Below are 14,770 nucleotides of genomic sequence, written 5' to 3'. Positions count from 1 at the left end.
AAATAGAGGAGGCACTGAACAGCTGACGCGACACACAGTAGTATCTTTCATACTGTGTATAAGCCCCACATGCAAGATCTTCCCTGTACATTCACTACCACTTTATACTCCAGCCCTGTAACTTGCATTTCTTACCTCATCAAAGGCTGAACCACATGCAAATGCAGATACATTATGCAGCACGTTTGGGAATCCCCATTACAAACTTCTGGGACTTGTAGAGGGTACTGGGTAGATAATATTTTGAATTGAAACTCTTGTCTGGAAGCATACAGTTTCCATGCTACAACCATTTGGACACATATTGGCGACACGACCACTTTTACAAATAATTTTTTAGGAGCTACTCAGTACATCGTTTGTTCTACTATTCCACTCATTAATAACCACAGAAACAAAAAGGAAACTTAATCAGTTTTCAGAAACACTGTTGTTTACAGTATGGCCTCTTCCAATTCAGTTGTGCCACATCTCCTTGGAGCACCACAGTCACGCCTGCTGGTGGTGAAGTTAGCCCTTTCTTGAAGCCGTAGTGTAATTGTGGTGAAAAGGGTATGTGATGGAGTTGAACATTTTGGATAACAGTCTTGATAGAGGTGACAAACAGCTCTGCGATTACTGTGAGCTTCACAATACAGGATTATGTCAGTGTGTTCTTCAACATGTACTCTACCATGTTGCTCTAACACTCACAGACATATGAATGAAGCTTGAACTAGGTCAGAGAAGTAGGACAGATGTCAAATGTCATCAGCCAATCTGATGTAAGTAACCTCCCCCCCCCCCTCCCCCACCATAACAACCCTGTTGCATACATACCTAGCAAACATGTTTACAAATGGCTGTAGCACAGAAACGGTACATTTCTGGGCAAGCGTTCCAATTAAGAATATTGTCTGCTCAGTCCCCTCTACAAGCCCCAGAAATTTGTAACAGGAATATCTGAACACCCCGTACATCAACTTTTCTGTAAACACTGCATAGCATTCTATGTGGGTATGACCACTCACAAATTATCCATCAACAGCCACCATCAAACAATTGCTGAGTATGATGCACAGCTCAGTGTAGTGTCCCATTTATATTACCATGCAACAGCTGTTGTTCTGATTTGTGCATGTGGGAATTCTCCTTGTAACACATGCTTCATTCTGAAAAAAAAAACCTTGGACTAAAACTTATCTAGTTCCTGTCCCCTGCTTGCCCTTCCATACCTTTCTTCTCTTCTGTTCCAACACCAAGCTCTTATTCACTGTTGTTATTTTCTCTTTCATTCCATCCCATCTGCCTTCTTGGAACTTTTTCATCTCTTCTATAACGTTTTCCAACCGTGAATACTTTCCTCAGTATTCTATTTCTTTTTTCACCTCTGTGTTCCTCTCGGCTTGCCTCTCCCCTAACCTTCATTTGTATGAATCTACTTGTACCACCCCAGCAAGATCTTTCCCAAGTACCATCTGTCATGTACCTCACTCTCTGCACTCCACGTCCTGCTCTCAGCCCCCTCCCTCCCCCCGCTCCCCTCTGTTCTTTTCCACACTTTCCCAATTAGCGAGCACTACGTTTTGTTTCCTCTGATTTGACAAAGGACTAAAAGTTAAGTGTTTCCCACTTTTTTGTGCACCTCCACTGCTTACCACCTCCTCTGCTTGGTGAGTCTATCCTGTTATACATATTTTTTTCCATTCTGGATATTCCATTATTGCAAATGTTGCTGCAGAAGTCTTCAAATCAGGCATCTACCTCATCATGTATTGTTGAACAACAAATTATCAGCAGGTCCTCTTACTTTAAAACCAAATTTTTTGTGTTATGATAAACAAATATTACCATTTAAATATTCCTTGCAAAAAATGTCAGCACAGACTGTTAATTGCATTTATAACTCCAAATTTTAACTGTTTTTGCATGCTTAATTATATTGAGCAGCATCACAAATATCAGTATATCACAGCTTCTTCAAAATAATTTAAAAAATTACAAGAGTGAAAGTTTTGATAATTTAACAGTCTTACAATACTTCTTCCACATACTGTTAATAAGATATTCTAGGTGTGGCAAATGTATTGCAAAGCGTACTTTGTTATGAGTTGAACTAGATTTTTCTACATTTTCAGGTAAGCAACACTTTCTTAGTAAGTAAACTGCCTATTTTGTGAGATGCTTCATACTTGATCTTTTGTTACCATTCAGTTTTCATACTAATACTTTGCTAGTGCATACCTTCTTTTTATAGTTTATTTTCATTAATATTTTTGTTTGTCACTGTTTATTTTGTTACCTTAGCCATTCCTCACAATTTTGTAAAAACCAAATCTCAAGTAATCTCTTTCATGTAATTCAGTGGTATTTGCACAAGTTTCTACTTTGCTTGCCATTGTCTTTTTTAATGGCTTGCCATTATTTCTTAGTTGGCAACAGATTCCATTTCAGTTTTAAGAAATGTAGTTCAGTCATGTGCAACTTCCTTTCCATTTGCAAAGTATGCACATCCTCAGGTTGCTAGCTACAAATTTATGTTTCACATTTGCTCTCAACAGCTATAGCATCAACTAAGTTTCTTAAATAACTTTTTTTACTTCAATTTGTTTTAGCTTTTGTTGCCATAACTCTCCACTTTAAAGTGAAAGAAAAGAAATAATCCTCATTACCCTGTATTATTTAACTTTGTCAGAGTGAATTTACTGTGAAGATGAGTATGTTTCAGCTCTGTGATTGACAGTCTCAAAATCCCTCACACTCATTCTAAGAAAATGTTGCTACCTAAATGCAGGTAACAGAAACTTATTTAATCATAACAAAAATTCTCTGCTAAGTGATCACCAGATGCATGCAATTAGGAAATAATGATATTCTTATTGAATAAATATACGTGTGGCTTATGGTTAAAAAGTAAACTGCATCAGAACACCATTTCTTTAATTTCATCAAATATGACACACTTTCCAAATGTGTTGCAATACTGTGTAAAACTTCAGCTAAATTATTATAATTCTTGAACACTGCAGAAACAAAATTTCGTCACATTCTTTTTTATGTAGCATTGAAGTTTTTAGGATATAAGTAAGTATTATTGTTATTTACTATGCAATCATTGCACAGTGACTGTAGATTCATTCAGAATAAAATGAAAGGACTTCAGATGGTTAGCAGAACCCCCCCCCCCCCCCTCACACACACACACAACTTTCTGTGATTGTAGCATAATTTTGTGATATATTTGGTAAAAAAAAGTGATCTGATACACATTTCTGTAATAATGTTAAACTTAGTTTAAAATATCTAAATGTGCATTAAGTTCTGTACTATCTAAATCTTACATGAACTGCAGATAACAAAGGTGAAAGTAGCACAAGAAATTAATACAGTTTTGTGCAACGAACAACAGATGAAACATAACAGTGCCAGTGCTCAGTGCCAGTGCAAATAACATGATACAAAGGTAAAAAAATAAAGACTCACAAGTTCAGTACTCATCGTGTTGCAAGAGCGAAGTGGCAGTTTGTAACGGACAGGTGATGGCTGTTGGAGAAATTCAGCCATGCAACTGGAATTCTTCGACAGCCCCCGAGGGTACACCATACCATTGAATGCACCAGTCCTTGTTCGTATTGCCACAAGGATCTCATTGCTATTACACTCTATTCGTACGTCCTGATCAGAGTTCCATTTTGCTGCTCCTGTGAATAGTTGAAAGACATAATTTCATGTACTATGCTCATCTCCTAAATTTGGATCATCAACATACAGTCCCATTTATTTAGGAAACCTGGACTTTTTAACAGTGGTGATGTCACCCATGAATCTTTCAAACACACTGTTGTAGGAAGTAAAAAGTACTTGTACAAAGTTCTGTCACAGTCTCACATGGTATTTTCAAGCTACCAGGTTACTACACATGCAGTGCTACTCCTGCTGACACTTTCTGAAATCACCTAAGAAACAGTTAGTTTAGTACAGCAAAGTGATTGTATGTTTAGTTACATATGTGTGTCTTTCTGTTTCAGACCTTTCCAGATGAGTTACATCACCCTAAAATTCAGAGTTAAGGCAGTTGGTTCCTATCTGTGGGACAGCATTTCAATAAATCTCTTCCCATGGAGACAAAGATTTGACAGTTCATATGAAGTTGAGATTTATGATGCTGGTAATGCTTCCAAACTGTACATGTCCCTGGAGATAGACAAGATACAGTGTCTTAATTAATTATGTGCATTTTCTGTGGTTCATAATTGTGAACTCTTGCAATGATGTGGAATGAGTCATTTTTAAAATTATAACACATCTTTTCAGTGGGAAAAAATTTCTTGCCCAGTTCATCAGCTTTCAGATGCTCCGGTGATGGTGCCAGATTGATATCAACACCCAGCTAGGAGACAAAGTGAAAAATGACATATGCAAGAGAAGTTGTGTCCAAAGCGAGTCCAGACGTAGGGTTTTACATGTTTCTCAAAATTACTACAGGTGAGGGGCAGGGCTATCCATTCTACAATGGCAGAAATGAAGAACAGTGTTCTTTCTCTTAGCATAAATAATGAGAATTCTGACACAAGGCTGCCATTTATGTTAATTGCAGTAAGCCTAAAACTATGCAAAAAGATGGTTAGTGGTTTTGACACTCTTGATAAGAAAGCAGTCATCAAAATTGACCAATTAATCTATTTCACAGAATAGCCCTTTTAATTTGCTATCTTCATTTTCATGTGAGGCACTCAAGATTTCACAAATGTGTTGTATGTATTCAGTTGCCTGTAAGAGACCACAGTCAACTTTTTGAAATACCTTGCTCATTGCAAAGTTAGTGAAAACATTTCTCTAAGTACAAGAAATAAGAACAAGAATTCACTCTTCTCTGATGCACAAAGAATCTAGCTGGCCTTGGCTGATGTATCCAGATACTGGCTCTCTTTCAGAACTTCCAGAGTGTACAATACCAGAGTGTAAATATTCTTAACTCTTACTAGTGAATCGTGTCTTTCAACGCATCTGGTTTCACACATGAGCAAAAGACCGCTGCTTCTCATATGCTCATCACGAAACTTGGCATCTTTTTCTATTAGAATATTTGTAGATTGTGACGAACCGTTAATGAAATTTAAGTCTGATGATACTGTGCCACTGTGCGGCTGGTCCCAGTGGAGGTTCGAGTCCTCCCTCGGGCATGGGTGTGTGTGTGTGTTTGTCCTTAGGATAATTTAGGTTAAGTAGTGTGTAAGCTTAGGGACTGATGACCTTAGCAGTTAAGTCCCATAAGATTTCACACACATTTGAACATTTTTGATACTGTGCCAATGCAATTTCGAACTGGCTGAACAGAACAAGCATAAAACAAATCCAGATTAAGACCATGCGCACAATGCAGTGTCCATGTTTAGCTTGAGGAAAATTTCACAAAGTACAGCTTGCGATTGTCGAAGATATCCACTTATAGCGGACGCCCCATCGTAGCCCTGTCCACACAAATTTGACAAATCAAGTTCGTAACTTTCAAGCTTGTCCCTGATCACTGGCGATAACTCTCAACCTGTTAGGTCATGAACTGCAACAAAGAACATAGCTGTTGTCCTTAAATGATCTTTCAGCATACATTATGTGATCAAAAGTATCCAGACACCCCATAAAACACACGTTTGTCATATTAGCTGCATTGTGCTACCACCTAATGCCAGGTACTCCATATCAGCGACATTAGTAGTCATTAGACATCGTGAGAGAGCAGAATGGGGTGCTCCGTGGAACTCACTGACTTGGAACGTGGTCAGGTGATTGAGTGTGACTTGCGTCATATGTCTGTACGCGAGATTTCCATACTCCTAAACATCCCTAAGTCCACTGTTTCCGATGTGATAGTGAAGTGGATACATGAAGGGACACGTACAGCACGAAAGCGTAAGGCCGACATGGTCTGTTGACTGCCGACAGTTGAAGAGGGTCGTAATGTGTAATGGGCAGACATCTATCCAGACCAGAGACTGTATGGAGGTTCCTCAACCGCCTAAAACCAACCTGAAGAAATGGGGAATCCTTCCAGTGAGTGCTGACACCTTTTGCGACTGCGTGGCTGAAGAAGATCCAAGCCACGTACTTGTATGCCCCCTCCTAGACAGCCCGAGCACAATACAAGGTGTTTAGAAAGGAAATGACACAAGTTATCGTAGCTGCTATTTTTTGGAAATGCTGACTGGACACGGAAATGAATGAATCTATCCAGATCATCACGCAGGAATTCCAAACTGCATCAGGATCCACTGCAAGTACTATGACAGTTAGGTGGGAGATGAGAAAACTTGGATGTCATGAGCCACAAATTACGCCGGTAAATGCCAAACGACGCCTCGCTCGGTGTAAGGAGCGTAAACATTGGACGACTGAACAGTGGAAAAACGTTGTCCCTGTCCCTGCAAAAATAGGAAAAACTGTGACCTTTTTATGTCACTTATTATTTTTTCTTGATCGCTTGTTAAGCCCTTGTCAAAGTATTTCATGCTGTCGACTCCCATGTCTGTGGGATACTAAGCCTATAAGAAAATCGACGGTTTTTAAAACTTCCGCCTGACTAATATGAAACGGAGAATCTTAAAGTCTATACAATGGGAATCATACAGCCAACCTGTTGCACGCCAAAAGTTTATTCAAACCTTCATCTAGGTCCATATAAATGCTGTGGCATAGTCATAAGGCATAATCAAGAGAAAATGAACTAAAAATTCCAGTTGTCCTGGGAGCTTTTCGCAAGTATAACAGGGCAGTAAACAATCCAAGTTTTTTTTCTAAATTCGTTGTTGATGACTAAATAAAGATGTTGAGGGAACGCTAACGTTGGACAGACTTTATTGACGCACCGCGAAAGGCTTCACGCCCGTTAATAAAAGCAACTGGTAACTATCTGAAACATTTCAATTAACATAATCTGCAACAGATACAGAACTTGTAACTGGCGTTTTCAAATAAGAAAAAACTCGGTGATAAGCATAGCTCTGAAATCTAAACGATTTCCACACACAGATGTCAGGACGGTCGGGAGCCACTTCGGGTTACCTTTACTTAGAAATTGTACAAAGCGGCGTGGTTCATCAGTGTCCATTGTAAGTCCTGTTGCAGTAACTGCGTCTTTGGGTTGCCGGAATTTTAATGAATTATAGTCACTGTGAATGTCATGTATACATCAAATTATATCACCTACCTCCGCCGTCCTGAAGTCGACACAACAGTAAGTTCGAGTTTCTTCGCCCTCTGCCTAACGACAAAAGTATGAAGAAGATGAAGTGCTGTTTCTTTAAACACAGGCTGGTAGTACATGGGAAAGAATCACTGACGTAAGCGTTGCGAACATCCGATGATGTCGGAAATGTCAAGGAGCTCAGCAAGTAGAAGTAGGCAGTCTAACGCCGCGCGCCCTTGAAGACGTTATCCCATGTAACCTGGTTGCTGAGAACCTCTTAACCATTGGAGCGAACCTGTAACTGCGCTGATCGGTCATCACGCTCAGAATATTGTTTTCACAGAATTGTCTCTTGGTTCGAGCTGACTGGGATTTCTTGCGGGCACCATTCTGTCGACGTTTTCTGAGACCTGTTTACCTTGTGAAATATTTTGGCTGGCTCTGAGCACTATGGGACTTAACATCTGTGGTCATCAGTCCCCTAGATCTTAGAACTACTTAAACCTAACTAACCTAAGGACATCACACACATCCATGCCCGAGGCAGGATTCGAACCTGCGACCGTAGCAGTCCCGCGGTTCCGGACTGAGCGCCTGAACCGCTAGACCACCGCGGCCGGCAAATATTTTGCGACGCCAGCTTTGTGGAATAGTTTCTCGTTGTATCGCTTTTGCAAATTTTATATGATAACTATGTCCCAATGTGAGAGGTTTACTAAAATGTTCATGTAAACATGTTTGCAACTTTTACAAGTGTTCACTAACATATCGTTTCTCAGCCTATACGCAGGGGTGTCCAACCTGCGGCCCAAGGCATGTATCAGTGCGGCCCGTGAGCGTCTACAACGCGAAATTTATAAAATTCCGTTTGTGCAAAGTTTTGATGAAAGAACATTTTCAATTTGAAAGTCCCGCGACACCTACGCCAAACGTCCGACCGTCCCTACTCCTCCCCCCTTTTTTTTCTTCCTCAGCGTGTTAGTGTTAAGTATATTATGTACAGCCAAAATATTTCTCTCCCCCCCCCCCCCTTCCCCCTCCAAACACAATTGTGGTCAAGGTAAGCTAAAAGGTTTGCCATTCCAGGCTTAGAGAACGCGCTACCCATACACTCGATTTTTGAACATTCCCCATTGCATGCAAATGTCATATTATGGTAGAACGATAACAGTTCATCACATTTCCCAGTTCGCGAGTACACTGACGTGGATTAATGCCTTTAAACGATCTTCATCAAACTCTGATGGTCTTCCTGAACGTGAAGCGTCTCTAATGTGGAAACACTCTTCCTTAAAACGACAAAACCATTTTCTTGCCGTGCTCTGTCCAATAGCAACATCCCTACGCACAGCGCAAATACGAGGGGCGTTCAGAAAGTAAGCTCCAATCGGTCGCGAAATGGAAACGACTATGAAAATCCGATAAAGCTTTGCACAGATGTGTTGGGTAGTGTCTCTAGTATAACCCCAGTTAGCATCACGTCGCTCTTCTCATTTCTGAGCTCGCAGTGAGTGCGTAAAGATGTCTAGAAAATAGTGTCTGCCGCCAAGTACGAGGGCCTGGTGAGAAATTTCGCCTGAAGCTATGCAGCTAACATTACATAACTGTCGTGCTGTTTCGTCTTCACGACAATTCTCAGCCGCATTCTGCAGGGGCAATGAAGATGCTCCTGCATCGTTTTCAAATGGAAATGTTAGATTACCCACAATACAGTCCGCAATTGTCTCCCCCTGAGTTTCATCTCTGGTCACATGAACCGCTGTCTTTGAAGACAACATTTTGACACAGACAACGAGGTGTAGGCCAGCGTGGAGAATTGGCGGAAAGCACTGGCGGCTGCCTTCTATGATGAGGCTATTGAAAAGTTGGTACAACGCTATGACAAAAGTCTAAGTCAGAACGGCGACTACGTAGAGAAGTAGCTGAAAGGTGTAGCTAATTGTTACAAGTAAAACATTTCTGATGTTCACTGTGGTTTCAATTTGGCAGTCAATCGGAGCTTACTTTCTGAACAGGCCTCGTATTTCTGCCTGTGTCCCCCGCCGTCAGCTTCTATTGAATCCAAAACACGGAATAATGTGTTGGAAATGTTCCGATATCTCCGTTTGACACTATTTCCTAGTGTCAATATCTTCACTCACCATCTCAAACAATGACCTATAATCAAAACAATAGCAGACGATAAATAATCCCACATCATGCTATTCGCTACAAAGTTCTTAAAATTCTAATTTTGGTTTCAATTATGGCGCAGATTATACTCAAGTATATCTTATCTGCGCGTTCAAAAATTCAGTGAAAGTCAAGGTCGCTTCGATGGTAGGTGCATCTTTTGATGCACCTTTGACTAAGCGTCCGTCGGCAGACTTAATATAACTAACAGCCTTACGAGTGCTACCGAGAGTGAACGTCTATTTCCAGTTATATTGACTGACAATGTTTATCAATTTATCGACATGGGAAACAGGATAAAGAAATATGTATGTGCTGAGCGTTCCACAAATAAATAATGCTTACAGCACTCCAATCGCACTGCAAACCAAAGGCTGCGTTATGCGGGCAATTTTATAGTGCGGGATCTCGTTGGTAGATGTCAGTACATTTGTATAGGCTCTCTATCGCTATAGTGATACACCTGACATCTACCGATGAAATTGCACAACATCCCGTCAGCTGCGCAGAGCAGCCGTGTGACGGCAGCACTACCTGAAACGGAATTGATTGCGGTCACAGTAGCTCTATCGGCGCTTGCTAGCAATATCACAATGTTCACTTGAAGAACATATTCATCCATTATTATCTTGCGTCGTCATTGATGACTCTTGTCAATTTTTGGCGGATGTGGATTGATTTCAATCTGCGCCGATAATGTGAAATTCTAAAAAGTTTGCCGCGCGGCCTAAGGCGTCTTGTCACGGTCCGCGCGGCTCCCCCGTCGTGGGTTCGAGTCCTACCTCGGGCATGGATGTGTGTGTTGTCCATAGCGTAAGTTAATTTAAGTTAGATTACGTAGTGTGCAAGCTTATGGACCATTGACCTAAGCAGTTTGGTCCCATAAGAGCTTACCACAAATTTACAAATTTTTCCAAATAAGTTTCTAAGTAATGAAAATGTTGAAATATTTTTGTATTTATGTCTCAGACCATCCCCTAGCGGTATGAGTCGGGGGTAGGGTGGTGAAATAATAATAAAGAAACAAAATTATTTTTGCACACGAAACACTAATGGCTGACAATTTCGATACTAACACACTCCCGGTGTAATTGCTGACATATAGCGGCAGAGATATTTGCTAGATTCTGTCAACGCCTATAAATTGTATAATTTATCAGGACCTAAGGTTACTGTATTTTAAGGGACTATAATACGCACCTTAATTTTTAAGTATTTTTTTTAAATAATATTTCTCCCATTTTTATTATAAGACTGCAAAGACAGACAAAAAAATCTTAGTTTTTAAAGCCGAACTGACCTTTAAAATCCCTGAAAATAATCATCTGAACTTTCTTCTTCCTCTTCGTTGTCATCGTTGTCCTCTTCATTTATACGATAGTATTCGCTGCCATCGACAGTGTTACTTATGCCGCACTTGTTGAAAGATTTAACAATAATGTCTTCTCTCATTTTAGAAAAAAGAAAAAATGGTTCAAATGGCTCTAAGCACTATGGTACTTAACATCTGAGGTAATCAGTCCCCTAGACTTAGAACTACTTAAACCTAACTAACCTTTGCTCGGTCAGAGCGGCCGGCCTCACTTTAGACCACGACTTTTTTACCCACTGACACACTTGTTTGATTGTAGGTCGTTTTAAAGTTCCCTCCGTCGTGGATTTATGTCAGGTTTCATTCATCATCCATTTTGTTCCATTTTCTCTCATATACACTTTAAATGGTTTATTTATCGAGACATCAAGAGATTAGAGTTGTGAAGTAAGTCCTCCCGAAATAACAGCAACCTCAGTATTACCGAGCCTCAATTACTCTTTCACAGAACTTTTCAAATGACCATTAAAGTGATCTAGCGTAAGAAGGGAACTCTTCTTGAATAAAACACCTTTCCTTCTCTCCCATACTCTGTTGATAATTTCGTACCAGCTTCGTCCATCCAAAACTTGTCATGTATGTTAACAACGACACATGGCGGTATTTCAGAAGATTTTGCCATTGTTTCGCGCTTGAAAATGATGGTTGGATTAAGTTTAGTACCGTCAGCACAACATGGAAGGACAACAGTGTAGTGAATTTTTCATGATCACTTGTTACAGTTGTAGCACTGTTCACCCGGTCTGTTACTCGGCACATCAAATGCCAGAGTTGTTTGGCTTAGTTCCACTCTGGTTTTCTCTGGATGCTTTGGAAAGATAATATTTTCTCTTCCACTCTTGTGGCATTTTCTTAGACATTTTGGTTTTGTTTCGCATGCTGAGTCCATAAACCTATGGCACCAACCGACTCCACCCTTAATGTGTGTTAAGTTCCACTGCAGCGCTAGCTTACGAGCGTGTATTTAAATCATTTTTATATTAATTCCAGTGCCATTTTGACGGTGTCCTTGAATCCATTTCAATATGGCATGTTCTAGTTTTTGCATTCAGTCTTTTATTTGCAAGTTTAGTCTTCCTCGTTTTTTTTCAGTTGTCCTTTATCAGCCCGCCAATCGCGAATGTTTTTTCTTCAGTTGGTGGAAGGCAGGAATGCCGCTCGGCTGCTCTGTTTCCATGTCCTACATATACTAATTCCCATGTTCTCCTAAGACTTGCGGGAATTTCAAATCAAACACTGGACATTTTTATATTAATTTCGATTATAAGACGCACCTGAATGCTGGAGGTAATTTTTCGAAGAAAAAAGTGCGTCTTATAGTCCGTAAAAATATTGTGTGTTAAGTTTTCGAACCTTCAAATAGATATATGGCTAAGCGGGCACGCACGGTACACAATGAGAAGCTTCTCTCACAAAATAGTTTGTAATAAATCAATTTAAATTTGTGCTTCCTATAGCGTTAAACTGAAGACCTCGACTGTAAACAATGCGAAGGTACGAGCTGTTTGTCTTGAGAAACTGCGAAGTTAAGCTTCAATAAAATACCGCATTTCTTACTGCGCGACTTGCAGCAGCAGATCAGAACCTTGTGGCGCCTATCGTACCAGCAAAGAGGAGGGCATTATGCAGCTACAGGGTGTTTCAAAAATGACCGGTATATTTGAAACGGCAATAAAAACTAAACGAGCAGCGATAGAAATACACCGATTGTTGCAATATGCTTGGGACAACAGTACATTTTCAGGCGGACAAACTTTCGAAATTACAGTAGTTACAATTTTCAACAACAGATGGCGCTGCAAGTGATGTGAAAGATATAGAAGACAACGCAGTCTGTGGGTGCGCCATTCTGTACGTCGGCTTTCTGCTGTAAGCGTGTGCTGTAGACAACATGGTTTATTCCTTAGAACAGAGGATTTTACTGGTGTTGGAATTCCACCGCCTAGAACACAGTGTTGTTGCAACAAGACGAAGTTTTCAACGGAGGTTTAATGTAACCAAAGGACCGAAAAGCGATACAATAAAGGATCTGTTTGAAAAATTTCAATGGACTGGGAACGTGACGAATGAACGTGCTGGAAAGGTAGGGCGACCGCGTACGGCAACCACAGAGAGCAACGCGCAGCTAGTGCAGCAGGTGATCCAACAGCGGCCTCGGGTTTCCGTTCGCCGTGTTGCAGCTGCGGTCCAAATGACGCCAACGTCCACGTATCGTCTCATGCGCCAGAGTTTACACCTCTATCCATACATAATTCAAACGCGGCAACCCCTCAGCGCCGCTACCATTGCTGCACGAGAGACATTCGCTAACGATATAGTGCACAGGATTGATGATGGCGATATGCATGTGGGCAGCATTTGGGTTACTGACGAAGCTTATTTTTACCTGGACGGCTTCGTCAATAAACAGAACTGGCGCATATGGGGAACCGAAAAGCCCCATGTTGCAGTCCCATCGTCCCTGCATCCTCAAAAAGTACTGGTCTGGGCCGCCATTTCTTCCAAAGGAATCATTGGCCCATTTTTCAGACCCGAAACGATTACTGCATCACGCTATCTGGACATTCTTCGTGAATTTGTGGCGGTACAAACTGCCTTAGACGACACTGCGATACCTCGTGGTTTATGCAAGATGGTGCCCGGCCACATCGCACGGCCGACGTCTTTAATTTCCTGAATGAATATTTCGATGATCGTGTGATTGCTTTGGGCTATCCGAAACATACAGGAGGCGGCGTGGATTGGCCTCCCTATTCGCCAGACATGAACCCCTGTGACTTCTTTCTGTGGGGACACTTGAAAGACCAGGTGTACGGCCAGAATCCAGAAACAATTGAACAGCTGAAGCAGTACATCTCATCTGCATGTGAAGCCATTCCGCCAGACACGTTGTCAAAGGTTTCGGGTAATTTCATTCAGAGACTACGCCATATTATTGCTACGCATGGTGGATATGTGGAAAATATCGTACTATAGAGTTTCCCAGACCGCAGCGCCATCTGTTGTTGAAAATTGTAACTACTGTAATTTCGAAAGTTTGTCTGCCTGAAAATGTACTGTTGTCCCAAGCATATTGCAACAAACGGTGTATTTCTATCGCTGCTCGTTTAGTTTTTATTGCCGTTTCAAATATACCGGTCATTTTTGAAACACCCTGTATATTACCGCATATCCCTGCACGATCGTGGTACTCCTCTGGCATCTACCACGGGAAGTTTCCTGTACGATGTCCCGTCACTGGTTTAACCATGGACGGATGGTTCCGGCTACACTTTTATCGACTACAACTGACTGATTCGCTCCTACGTCATTGCGGCGCGGAGAAGGACATAGTCCACATCATTTTCGGCTGCCCACTGCGATACCACGCGACAACCGAATGGCTGCAGTGCTTGGAGATGAGTGGACAACAACTTCCTTCCAATGTGACTCGCAACACATGATGTACAGGTATCACTGTATAGACATATACACTATGTAATCAAAAATATCCGGACACCTGGCTGCAAATGACTTACAAGTTGGCGGCGCCCTCCATCGGTAATGCTGGAATTCAATATGGTGTTGGCCCACCCTTAGCCTTGATGACAGCTTCCACTCTCGCAGGCATACGTTTAGTCAGTTGCTGGAAGGTTTCTTGGGGAATGGCAGCCCATTCTTCACGGAGTGCTACGCTGAGGAGAGGTATCGATGTCGGTCGGCGGGGCCTGGCACGAAGTTGGCGTTCCGAAACATCTCAAAGGTGTTCTATAGGATCCAGGTCAGTACTTATCCACATCAGCATCAAATTTGTACAAATCGACCCTGGAAAGCATTATCCTGGCGCGAACACCGCACACGTTACTACTACTGTCAACCGTGGTTCTGGGGCACTTATCACTGTTTACACGTATACTTCCTGACAAAGCTGCCATTAGTGAGAACATGAAATCAGAGGTAGAGCTTCCATTTCTCGGTTTGTTGCAGAACTGTCAACTAATATGAATAAAGCACATCGCGTACTACGTATTAGAATGCAATAACTCTGTTTCTCATTGACTGCCTGTTACCATTGTTTGCAGTCA

The 14,770-nt window shown here is 41.4% G+C and overlaps 1 protein-coding gene across 2 annotated transcripts in view; it reads right to left on the bottom strand.

Moving 5' to 3' along the window:
- Positions 1 to 14,770, bottom strand: part of LOC126470635 (cuticlin-4) — a 253,555-nt gene that overhangs the window by 17,824 nt on the left and 220,961 nt on the right. For both annotated transcript variants that reach the window (XM_050098614.1, XM_050098615.1), the window contains exon 4: positions 3,463 to 3,680. In XM_050098614.1, the coding sequence (XP_049954571.1) occupies positions 3,463 to 3,680 (218 nt within the window). The remainder of the gene's footprint in view (positions 1 to 3,462; positions 3,681 to 14,770) is intronic.

Source organism: Schistocerca serialis, chromosome 3 (genome assembly GCF_023864345.2).
Source record: "Schistocerca serialis cubense isolate TAMUIC-IGC-003099 chromosome 3, iqSchSeri2.2, whole genome shotgun sequence".
In the NCBI taxonomy this organism is placed as follows: Eukaryota; Metazoa; Arthropoda; class Insecta; order Orthoptera; family Acrididae; genus Schistocerca; species Schistocerca serialis.
The sequence above is the reverse complement of the archived record's forward strand: the minus strand, read 5'-3'. Positions and strand labels throughout refer to the sequence as shown.